The sequence below is a fragment of the Camelus ferus genome, chromosome 15 (genome assembly GCF_009834535.1).
Source record: "Camelus ferus isolate YT-003-E chromosome 15, BCGSAC_Cfer_1.0, whole genome shotgun sequence".
NCBI lineage: Eukaryota > Metazoa > Chordata > Mammalia > Artiodactyla > Camelidae > Camelus > Camelus ferus.
In genome coordinates, this window is record NC_045710.1 from 50,292,034 (window position 1) to 50,304,201 (window position 12,168).

Genomic DNA, 12,168 nt, shown 5'->3' on the forward strand with positions numbered 1-12,168 from the left:
GCTCTGGTCACATGTCCAGTGCTGCATATTTTCCCCCATACACCAGTTTTATACTAGAAGCCAAGTGAGGCGTGTAGAGGTTCTAGCCTGCAGCTCACCTAGAAGGCACTAAACTAGGAGTCAGAAAATCTGCTGCTGCTTCCAACCAGACAAGGTCATTATTGCGTCTGAGCATGTTTCCCCATCTAGATTCAACTTCATTAGCCAGACACAACATGCCAGGCACTGTCCCAAGCCCTGCACCGGCACTGATTAAGTTAATCCTCTTCATGGCTGTAAGTGGCAGGTGGTGTGTTATCCCTGCCCTCCTCGTCTTGCGGTGGGGTGTCACTAGTCGGGGTGGCCGAGGCGGTGAGCTTCCCCCTCCCCACCCCCGGTCTGGCTCTGAGCTGCTGTGTTCAACTCTAATGTGCTGGGATCTGTGCTCCGAGCAGTGACTGTGGGGCACCCCTGGGGTGTTACTGACTATAGGAAGGGGTGCTGTCCCTCTCCCCGACCCCGCCCCACCCCTGTCCTTTAGCTGCCATGGCCGAGAGGCTGTGATGGCTGGAGCCGACCTAGGAAGGTCTTGCTCCCACATCACTCCCACTCCCACCCTCCTCTGCCCCCTTTTACTCCATCTTTAGCTAAGACGTGTGAGAGATCCTTTTCTGTTCACTGGATCCTTTCCAATCTTTTTGAAGACATTTAGGAATCCGAATCTAGGGCAGGAACAGAAGTATTGGCAGAAGCATCCTGGAAGCTCCTGATTTTGTCTCTGGTAAAAATATTTAGTTACCATTGTGTGAAATAATTAAATGGGTCTCTGGGTGAATTCACCTCCTCTCTTGCCCCATCTCATCATCACTGATCCCTGAAGCAAGGAAGAGAGCAGTGGGATGGCCAGCCCTAAAGCAAATCTGAAGCCACGTGGGGACTCGACCCCAGGCACCAGTAGCTCCTTCCCCGGGATTGGAATTCTTCATCTTTAAAGGAAATGCATCTCTTGAGTCTCTTGGTCTGACTGGGCTTATGTAGGAACGAAGGGCAGAATCTGCAGTAAATCTCAACTCTGACGTTCCACTGCGGGGGTTTATCGCAGATGGTAATCGTTAGGATTTTCACATCTTAAAGGAAAGAGCTTTTTCCAGAATCGTAAATAACCTGTAACCAAGGCTTAGATTCATAAAGCTGTAAAAGAGGGCTGCCTGGACAAGGGGGACACAGAACTGAGGCAACTGGGGAAAGCTGGTCCGTGATCTGGGAGTTCTGGGCAATGTAGCAAGAAAATGGTGGCCGCTTCCCTCAGTTGGAGGACCCCAGTCAGAACCTAAGAAGGTTAGGTCCCAGTTAATCTCATGAAATGCAAGCCCAGAGACAATGGGGTTCTGGCACCTAACTATGGCGTTGTCACCCCTAAATCAGCAGTGGAACAGCAAAGTAAAAACCAGGCCACAGCCTTCCAGAAGTTTCTCATCTAGCGGGGAGCCAAGGCATTTATAGATAGAACTGTTGTTGTATGCAGGCTTTGGTGTGTGGTGTGGACCGTAACTCAAGAACTGAGGGAGGGATGTATGGCAGGAGTATAAACTGGATCTGTCCAGGAAAGATGTGTGAAGGGAAAGGGACTTGACTCGGGACCAGAAGGATGAGTGAGGTGCACACATGTGAGGGAGGAAAGTTTTGCCCCACTGCCACTGGCTCCCACCAAGATGCCTCGTGCCCCTGCTGCCCCCTTCCCTAAGCCAAACCTCAGATCACACACTTGTATTTCCCTCTTGTCCTTCGGGTAATTGATCCTTAAATTCCACAGCCTCACCCTCACCATCCTCAAAAAGCCTAGAAAGGGAAACCATGACTTGTCCAGATGTATCCCATTCAGCTTGGACACCACAGGATGGGCATCCATCCTGAAGAATGAAGCCAGGAAAAATCCAGCACTCCCTCCCCAGCACCAGGGGAATGCCCATATTGGGGTAAAATCAGGTTAAAATGAGCAAGAGAGGAGAAAGGGACAGGGCAGTGTCGGGGGGGTCGTCCCACCTCAGCCTCCTTGGGGAGGGATTCTGCCAACCTCTAGGATGCACAGTAGAGAGAAAAAGATGCCCCCAAACTCTAATTCTAAAAGACACATGCACCCCAGTGTTCACAGCAGCACTATATACAATAGGCAAGACATGGAAGCAACCTAAATGTCCATCGACAGATGACTGGATAAAGAAGTTGTGGTCTATTTATACAATGGAATACTACTCAGCCATGAAAAAGAATAAAATCATGCCATTTGCAGCAACATGGATGGACCTGGAGATCGTCATTCTAAGTGAAGTAAGCCAGAAAGAGGAAGAAAAATATTATATGATATCACTTATATGTGGAATCTAAAAAAAAAAAGACACAAGTGAACTTATTTACAAAACAGAAACAGACTCACAAACACAGAAAACAAACTTATGGTTACCAGGGGGGAAGGGGGTGGGAGGGGGAAAATTGGGAGTTCAAAATTTACAGATACTAACTACTACATATAAAATAACAAGCTTCTTCTGTATAGCACAGGGAAACTATATTCAGTATCATATAGTGACCTATAATAGAAAAGAATAGGAAAATGAACATATGTATGTTTGTGTATGACTGAAACATTATCCTGTACACCAGAAATTGACACAACATTGTAAATTGACCATAGTTCGGTAAGTAATTTTTTTAAAAGAAGAAGACGCCCCCAGAGGTGTGGGAAGTTTCAGAAAAGGCCAGGGTCCCACAAGAGTGGTCATTACCCTGCCCAGGCAAGCAGGGGAGGGTCCAGACACCAGAAGGAGATAGTCGTGAGTGGGAGAGCCCCTGTGCGCCTGTCCCCTGCAGAGCCGAGCATTGGGTGGAAGGTTCCCAGGTGCCTGTTGAGACTAGAAGTATCTGTTGGGGGACACGGATGTTGGGCCTGTGACTCTGGAGCACAGAAAGGAGATGCCACAGGGGCAAGAAGACTACCCAGAGCTGGCTTTGGATTCTGGACTTTCAAGAGGATGCCAGGCGTTTATTCTTCCTTGACCAGCTGGGTGCCCAGGAAGGGTGGGGAAAAAGCAGAATTCAGGGTCGATGCCTGCTTTGCAATAAAACGTCCCCAGGTTGTATTTCTTAAGAACCTAAGGGTACCTGGGCAGGTGCAGCGGCATCTGGAAGAAGAGGGAACTCCCCAAACAAAGCAAAGGCAGGAGAAACTGTTCCTGACAGCCCTGGGGAGGGCAGGGGCTCGGAGGGGGAGGTTATATCTGCTGGTGACACCAACCCCACCTCTTCCTAGCTGTGTGGCCTGAGATAGTGACTTAACTTTTTTAAGCCTCGGTTTCCTCATCTATAAAATGGAACAACTGGTAATAATACATGTCTGGCAAGGCTTGCTGAGATTAAGTTCAATGACCTCCGTATTCGCCTTGACCCTGTGCATCTGGTTAAGGTCAGTCCTCTTCCCTTCTGCGTCCTGGAGAGGGAGACTCCAGGAAAAATGAAATCAGACAAATAATCTTGCAACACAGTAAGCCCCGAGAAAGGAAATGGGGGGCTTATCCATTGTCAAGTTCTACTGCATGCCAGCAGAGCGCTGACGTAAACATCATGTCTGCCTTCTACCTGATTCTTTCAGGCTCCCCCAGCCCCTGCACTTCGCGCCTGCCGGGTTGCGAGCCCGCAGCAAGCATCCGCTGACATTTTCTTCTCTCTGACTCTCTTCCAGGGACGCTGTATCAACTTCACCAGAGTCAAGAACAACCAGCCTGCCAAGTACCCCCTCAACAACGCCTACCACACCACCTCGCCGCCCCCTGCCCCCATCTACACCCCGCCACCCCCTGCTCCCCACTGCCCTCCCCCGCCCCCCAGCGCTCCCACCCCTCCTATCCCATCCCCCCCTTCCATCCTCCCCCCTCCTCCTCAGGCTCCCCCTCCCAACAGGGCCCCGCCCCCCTCCCGGCCTCCCCCTAGGCCTTCTGTCTAGAACCCACAGTTTGTGCTCTGGGTTCTCTCAGAAACTCTGGGGAGGAGGCTCCTCTGTGGTGTTAGAACAATGTCTTTCCAGTTACAGGAGGCCTCCACTTTGGAAATGAGTGGTGACAAAGCCCACGGACGTTCACACACTTTAAAAATTGGTTTGTGACACCACTGCACCGACATTTGTGATCAGCGGAAAGAAATCGAAATTTTGAATTGCTTGAAAACAAATGCTGAGGCCACGACAGTCAGTTACAGCCAGCCAGCCATCACCTCTAGAAGGTTCCAGAGACGGTGAAACTGCGGAGATGCTCTAAATGGGACTGTGTCTCATGGACACCCAGAAGAAATTCCTTTCTCTGAGGGTGAAATGCGGAGTCAGATAAGAAATAACACTGCTGGGTTTCTAAACGCTGCCTGCCCTCCTCCACGTCACCTCCATCCCCTGATCCTGGACCCTTGGCCTAGGAACCAAAGAATCCTCACCCCTGCGTGCCATCCAGGAAGGTAGAAACCCTTTGCCTACAACTTTGGGGGGAGGTTGGGGGTCCCCGTTGTGGCAAGAATCTCGACATCAGACAGGTATCCAAAAGCATGCTCTGGAATTTGCAGAGGAGTAAAAACACCCACCTTATTTACCTTTCCAAATTCTTCCAATTTCCAAGCGAGGAAGAGGGCAGTTGTTTACCGATGGAAAAGGTATGTTGTTATGTTGCTGTGTAAGTGAATCAAGTGTGTGCATTGATGGGAAAGTATTGATGGGAGCATCTGACAGTTTCTAAAACCCACAGGCTGTGAGCAGCTAGAGATGGCTGGCTCTGGCCCAACATGGCCCCTAAATCAGCAGACAACAGCATTGTCGAAGAGCAACTTGTTAATAATTCATGTTAAAAAATCAAGATTTGGCTTGGATTTAAATCATTTGCAAAATGAAGTTGATTGATCCTACTTTCCAGAAACAGACATGAGTTGATCATCCCAAAACGTCATCATTAGCACCTACCACACAATTTCACTGATTCTGTTTTTCTTTCTTCGTGAAGTTGTGCACCAGAGACTTCTAGGCAGAGCTGAGAGATATCATAAGGAATCTATCCCCCAAAAAGCATGTGTGTGGATGCAAATATATTTCTCCTTGGCTTTTCAACATACTCACAAATATTATTAGCTGCCTAAAATTCCCACTATGTCTGGGAACCATTCCACTCCTTCAAGTCTTTCTGAATCTGTTGTCATCAGTAAGCCTTATAATCACTTTCTAAACATTGGGCTTCAACACCCGAGGATAAAATCAGAAGCCATCATTTAGGGCCTCCTGCACCAGCCTGTTCAAAATTACCTCCCCCTCCACCTTTCCACAGCTCTTAAAATTCCACTGCCAAAACCCTTAAATCTTTTCAGGAACAAAGCAGAATATAAAATAAACACAAACTTAGTGCTTTGGGCTGTGGTTGCCAAAGATCCTTCCAAAACCCATCAAGCCAGCCTCATTCTTTCGCCTTACTTAGAACAGATACATAGGACCTGGCAGGCATTCCATGCACACCAATGCTGGTAGCCATGGCAGACATTGCTAATCAATCACAGCACTATTTTCCATGGAGCCCAATGATTCCTTTACAATCTTCAAGTCACAGTTCCACAGACTCACCACTCATCAGTCACAATTGAGAAATAAAAGAACCCTAATTGCCATCCCAACTTTAGAAAGCAAAAGCAAGCAGGGATTGTGTGAGGGAGTGGGGAAACCTTTGGGCATAAAAGGTACAGTCAGGGGAAAACAGATCTAGGCAGAGTGCCTTAGTGGATGGGCGGGGGGGAGGTGCCCAGGCACTAAATCTACAGTGCCAAAGGCAAACTGACATTTCTCCAAGTGTACTTCAGACCCAGCCCTTCTCCCAGCCTGCCACTTTCAGAGAACTTCCAGGCTTTCTCACAGAGCTAAAATCAGAGATGGTTTTCATGACTTACGAAAGCAACCTCCCTCCCTTGCCCCCCCCAACCTGGCCCATATTGTCTATTTTTAGGACATTAGGCTTCTTCTCTAGCAAAGTCCCCCCAGGAAGCAGGGGTCTTTGAAGCAGGGGTCAGAATGTCTCAGCCACCTGCAGGGACATTGCTGGACTCCAGAAAACCATTCCATAGGAGGATGGGTTCCCCAGGCTCACGGCGTAGAGACGTTGAGCCCCTGGCCACTGTTTTGACTGCTGGCGGTACAAAACAGTTCACCCCACACCACTGCCACATGGCTCGCTGAGGCCATAAGAACGTTTGAGACAAGGTGTTGACATTGTTGTGTAACAAGATGGCAGGCATCAGGTGAGAATGCCATGTTCAGGATCTCAACCGCACGTCAGTCAGAAGCCCTGTGCAGTTTCCAAGATGTTGTTTTGATGAACTTTTTGATAAAATGGGAAACTGCATATATATGATGACTTGGAAGAGGATTAGCAGGGTTTGTCCTTAAAAGGGGTTCATCACGTCATCCCTAGTCACTTACAGAATTACAGTGGAGAAGGAGAAACTTCTACGCTGTATGAACAAGGCAATGTTTCAATAGTAGGTTATTACAGGCAGGAAAACTCTTTAACTGGTTTATAAAATCTATCAGTACTTGTGTCATTCCCTGTAAAAGGTAGCAGACATATGATTGTGATCCGGAAACTGCACAAAATTATTTCTTCAACCCCCAGGTTACGGTCCTCGCGAAGTTGTTTTTTTTTTTTTAATAAAAGTCAACTTTTTGTTGTATATATTCCTATTCCATGTGTTAGATGGAAGCATTTCCTACCCAGTGTGAATAAAAAGAACAGTTGTAGTAAATTATTATAAGGCCAATGATATTTCATGGCAGGTTATTCTACCAAGCTGTGCTTGTTGGTTTTTCCCATGACTGTATTGCTTTTATAAATGTACAAATAGTTACTGAAATGACGAGACCCTTGTTTGCACAGCATTAATAAGAACCTGGAGCGGTTACCTCTGTTGACGACCAGCTCACAAACAGTTTCTGGCCTGGAGCTTGGCACGTACTCCGGGAAGGCACAAGATCTTTCTTTTACGAAGGTCAAGACCAGAGCTGGTGGACATATTAATCTGGCCGTGGGTAACCTCATTGTAAATATCAGCAGAGTGGGCAGAGATGATCTCTAAGTCTCATGTACACGAAGGTCCGAATACTGTCTCAGATGAGGGAACTCCATCCAAGAACTAGAAAAAAAAATAAATAACAATGAGATAATGAACAACAGGTTCAGCCCAGAGCCAACTCAATACAGAACAATTAATGCTGTGTAAAGTGGGTTGAATTAGTTTGCAAACTATATAAAGATACACGCAGTAATAAAAAGCCTATTAATGCACACCAGATGGGAACGGGGTATTCTAGTCAATCGCCTTTTCTAGTTATCTGAGCTCTATTATATTATCATACGTGGATAACCAATTTAAAAGAATTAGAATATGATTTTTTTAAATGCACTTAACATTAAACTCTTCTAATTCTTTCTTCTATCTGTGATAATTCAGAAGACAGGATGGATCATCAGCGCCTCTGAGTCATTGTTATAAAAATCAGTTATGCTGTACCTGCTCGGCTAAATGTGGACAATGACAAACCCTGGAAGTTGCTTTTTTTTTTAAAAAATAATAAATGTTTCAGATCAACTCTTTTCCTCATTGTCTCCTTGTTATAAAAAATAAAGTATAGATTGTTCAAGTGCTTACCATTCTGGTCATAAAATGGTTATCATTCTGCAGATTAAATTACAGTTCTCAAATGGTTTGGTGCTTTCTGCTAAACGCTTTACTGTCCTGATTATTTGCATTTCTGCTTTGTCTGTCCAACATCCAACATATTCTTTATTGCTAGTAACAGTTTTAGATTTTAAAAAGTGACCCATGGAAAAAAAATGAAATAAAAAGGAGAGATAGAGAAGCGCACAGAAAAAAAAAATGTACTGTATCGATTAGGATTGTGTTTGACTGTCTGTCACGGAAACGTGGCTGTGATTGACTTGGCTCACAGAGCAAGGACCGCAGAGGTTTACATCTGTTTAAGAAACCAGAAAGTGTCATAAACAGTGCTGCAATAAATTCTATCTACAGACACCTCAAAATATGGTGCTTACTTCTGCACTTTGTTCTTCTTAGCAGCTTCGATTCAGCTCCTCCACTAATATTTTTGGAAGGTAAAAGAGTGTCTCTTACTAGTTCCTGAATCTGTTTCTTTACAAGTTGTCATTAAGCCTTGAATTTACCTTAATTGGAATAAAGTTGGAATAAAATCATCCGCAAACAGAAAACCATGCCACAATCTCTTTCCCAGATGAATAGCCTTTTGAGCACATGCACATTTTAAAATTATATTCCTCACTAAATCATTTTGCGATAACTGACCAGCAATTTGGAAGGAAAAAGAGAAGTTGGAGTCCTACCTCACTCCTTATACCAAAATAAATTCCAGCTGTATTTAATTTAAGTGTAACAAGTAAAACCAGGAAAGTACTAGAAGTAGAAAAAATGTTTACTGTATGGTATGAAGAATTCTTCAATCTCATACATTGCTTGTATTGCCACCCACCTTTCTTATGAAGTTACTTCAACTACCCTGAGTGGTGCTCCAATGCGTTAAGTCAAATAAACAAAGAAACCAACAGGAGTAAAATCATTGATCAAGTGCTGACGGCAGACTTGAGTGGGAGAGCCACAACTAGTCATCACTAAATCCAATTTTCTGTCTTCAGATAAATACATGTTTCTCTGGAGTCTCACTTAGGTACAGAACCAACAGTATAACACTTTGTCCATCTAACTACATTGTAAGCAAGGTCAATGTTACTTAAAATTATCAAACACTTGGTACCAAGCCATAGAGCTGGCATAGGCAAAACAAATGTTGTTATTCTGATCACAACTCTACTGTATTGACTTGAACCATCGCACCACCATCCTGAAGTTATCAAACCTAAAGAAGACTTATGATTCCACTGGGTGTAATTTTTAATTCCTCTCCTTTTCACTCCACTTTCAAATGACCACTTAGTTATATAAATTTTTCCTTCTCTGCCTAAGTTGGAACAGTTTTAATATTTGGAGTCAAAACTGTGCAACATCTCCTTTATTTAGCTTTAACTGTCATTTCACAATGTACTTATAAAGCAACAGCAGCAGTTAACAAAATGCCTAAGTCACTTGAGAGCTCAGAGCAAAGCTCTGTTAAAAGATGTTCAATTAACTGTGCACATTCAGTACTTTTCTGCTGGCATCTTTAATTGAGAGGTTCTTGTAAACATTAGAAGTGGATGCAACTCATAAAAGACATTTTTCTTTGTGTGGTAAAGTGGCTTGAATTCTTGCAAAGGATTTTAAAAGTACAAGAAATGTTGGTGCTCAAAGTGCAGAAAACATTTCATTTTCTTCTGAAGGAGAAGTCGTAAGTCAGGAGACTTGTCAGCCACCCTTCGCTGACATTTTTCAAAAATGTGCACCCCTCCGAAGTTAGCCATGGAAGATTTACAGCCTCCCATCTTCACATTGTTTTAAAATATAAGCACTTAGATGGATGGCCAAAATAGTGGAGTAGGAAGACCCTGAGCTCACCTCCTCCCAGGGGCACACCAAAATTACAACTATTTACAGAGCAGCTGTTAATGAGAATAACCAGAACACTAGCAGAAAATATTTTCCACAACTAAAGATACAAAGAAGGAACCACAGTGGTATTGGTGGGAGGCGCAAGGATGCACGATAATCAAGACCCATACCCCTGGGGAGGTGACCACAAATGGGAGCTTAATCACGATGGCAGGGGTTCCCCCCAAGGAGGGAGGGCTCCAAGCCCAACAGCAGGCTCTGAAGCCTGGAGGTCCTGCACCAGGAAGGTGAGCACCTAGTATGTCTGGCTTTGAAGTCCAGTAGGACTTGCTTAAGGGAGAGCCAGAGATTTGTATGAAACAAAGAATCTGCACTTAAAGGGCGCAAGCAAAATCTCACACGCTCCAAGACCCAGAGCAGAGTCGGTAACATAGAAGGAGCATGGGTCAGACCCACTTGCTGATCTTGGAAAGGCTCCCAGAGAGGCAAGAGGCAAATGGGACATCTCCTGGGGACACAGATGCTGGCAGCACTCATTTTTGAGGGCACGTTGTACATGATGACACTGGGGCTGGCGAGCACCATTTTGGAGACTTCCTCTAGCCTACTAGTGCCAAAGGCTTATCCAGGGCAGATCAGCACCAGTCTCAGGATCCCCCAGGCTGAAAGGCCAGCAGCACAGGGACTTAGCAGGCCAGGCACCAGCCCCAGACACCCTTGGCCATGAAGCCAGCCATATTGAGACCTATCCCCACCCACCAGTAGGTTGGAAGCCCTTGCAAAGGCAGTGCCTGGCAGCAAACCAAGCTGAGGGCCAGCATCACCTACCAACTGCCTACGATAGTCAGCCCCATCCCAACAGAAGAGCCCAGCAGCTCATATAGGGTCACCCCCACAGCATGTAGCTCTGGTAACCAGAGAAGAGTACACTACTGGGTGCTATGGGACATCTCCTACGTAAGGCCACATCTCCAAGATAAGGAAGCATAACTGATGTAGCTAATACAAAGAAATAAACAGAGAACTAGGCAAGATGAGTCAACAGAGTAATATGTTTCAAATGGAGCAACAAGATAAAATTCCAGAAGAAGAACTTAGCAAAGTAGAGATAAGCAATCTACTTGATAAGGAGTTCAAGGTAATGATCATAAAGATGCTTAGTGAACTCAGGAGAAAATGAATGAACATGGTGAGAAGTTTAACAGAGAGTTAGAAAATACAAAGAAGAACTAAACAGAGCTGAAGAATACAATAACGGAAATAAAAATACACTAGAAGGAATCCATAGCAGAACAGATGACACAGAGGAACAGATCAGCAAACCCGAAGACAGAGTAGAGGAAATCACCAAAGCTGAAAAGAAGAAAGAAGTTTAAGACATGAGTATAGTTTAAGAAACCTCTGAGACAACATGAAGCATTGTAACAGTCACATTACAGGGACTCCCAGTGGAAAAGAAAAAGAAAGGGGCAGATAACGTATTTGAAGTAATGACAGTTGAAAAGAAGATTAGCATGGCCCCTGCGCAAGGATGACACGCAAATTCATCAAGGGTTCCATTTTCACATGAGATCAAAAACACAAAATGTGAGGGAGGGTAGTAAAAAAAAAAAAGTAGACCTTTTAGAATGTGTTTGATCTTAACTGACTACCAGCTAAAAGTAGAAACAGTTATAGGTCAACATAAACTCCATAGTAACCACAAATGCAATAGACACACAAAAACTAGAGAGAAAGGAACATAAGCATATCGTCAAAGAAAATCATCAGACCACAAGGGAAGAAACTAAAAGAAGAAAAGGACAGAGAAGAACTACAGAACAATCAGAAAACAAGTAACAAAATGGCAATAAGTACAGACCTACCAATGATCACTTTAAACGTCAATGGACTAAGTGCCCCAATCAAAAGACACGTGCTGCTTAAGAGAGGCTCACTTCGGAGCTAAAGACACACACAGACTGAAAGCAAGGGGGTAGGAAAGGTATTTCATGCACATGGGAATGACAAGAAAGCAAGGGTAGCAATACTTCTATTAGACCAAAGAGACGTTGAAACAAAGTCTACAACAAAGAAGAAAGAAGGGTATTATATAATAATAAAGGGATCAATACAAGAAGAAGTTGCTAGACTAGTTAACGTATTTGCACCTAATACAGGAGCACCTAAATATATAAAGCAAATATTAACAGACATAAAGGGAAAAGAAACCATTAAACTCCTAGAAGAGAACATAGGCAGAACATTACTTGACATAAATCATAGTAATAGTTTTTTCGATCTATCTTCTAAAGCAAAAAACTAAAAGCAAAATTAAACAAATGGGACCTAATCAAACTTAAAAAGTTTTGTACAGCAAAGGAAACCATTGACAAAATGAAAAGACAATCTACTGAATGGGAGAAAATATTTGCAAATAATATAACTGATAAGGGGTTAATATCATAAACATATAACAGCTCATACAATTAATATCAAAGAAACAAACAACCCAATCAAAAAATGGGCAGAAGATTTAAACACATTTCTTTAAAGAAGACATACAGATGGCTAACAGGCACATGAAAAGATTCTCAACATCACAAAATTTTGGAGAAATGCAAA

General features: G+C 44.1%; 1 protein-coding gene and 1 pseudogene across 1 annotated transcript in view; both read left to right on the forward strand.

The window, feature by feature from the left end:
• The window catches only part of ANTXR1 (ANTXR cell adhesion molecule 1), a 218,427-nt gene extending 210,733 nt beyond the window's left edge, over positions 1–7,694 (forward strand). Inside the window, exon 18 of the mRNA XM_032497718.1 lies at positions 3,716–7,694. Within this exon, the coding sequence (XP_032353609.1) occupies positions 3,716–3,976 (261 nt within the window). The 3' untranslated portion in view covers positions 3,977–7,694. The remainder of the gene's footprint in view (positions 1–3,715) is intronic.
• A 3,340-nt stretch (positions 7,695–11,034) lies between these two features.
• On the forward strand, positions 11,035–11,130 carry LOC116669091 (annotated as a pseudogene).
• Positions 11,131–12,168: the final 1,038 nt, after the last annotated feature.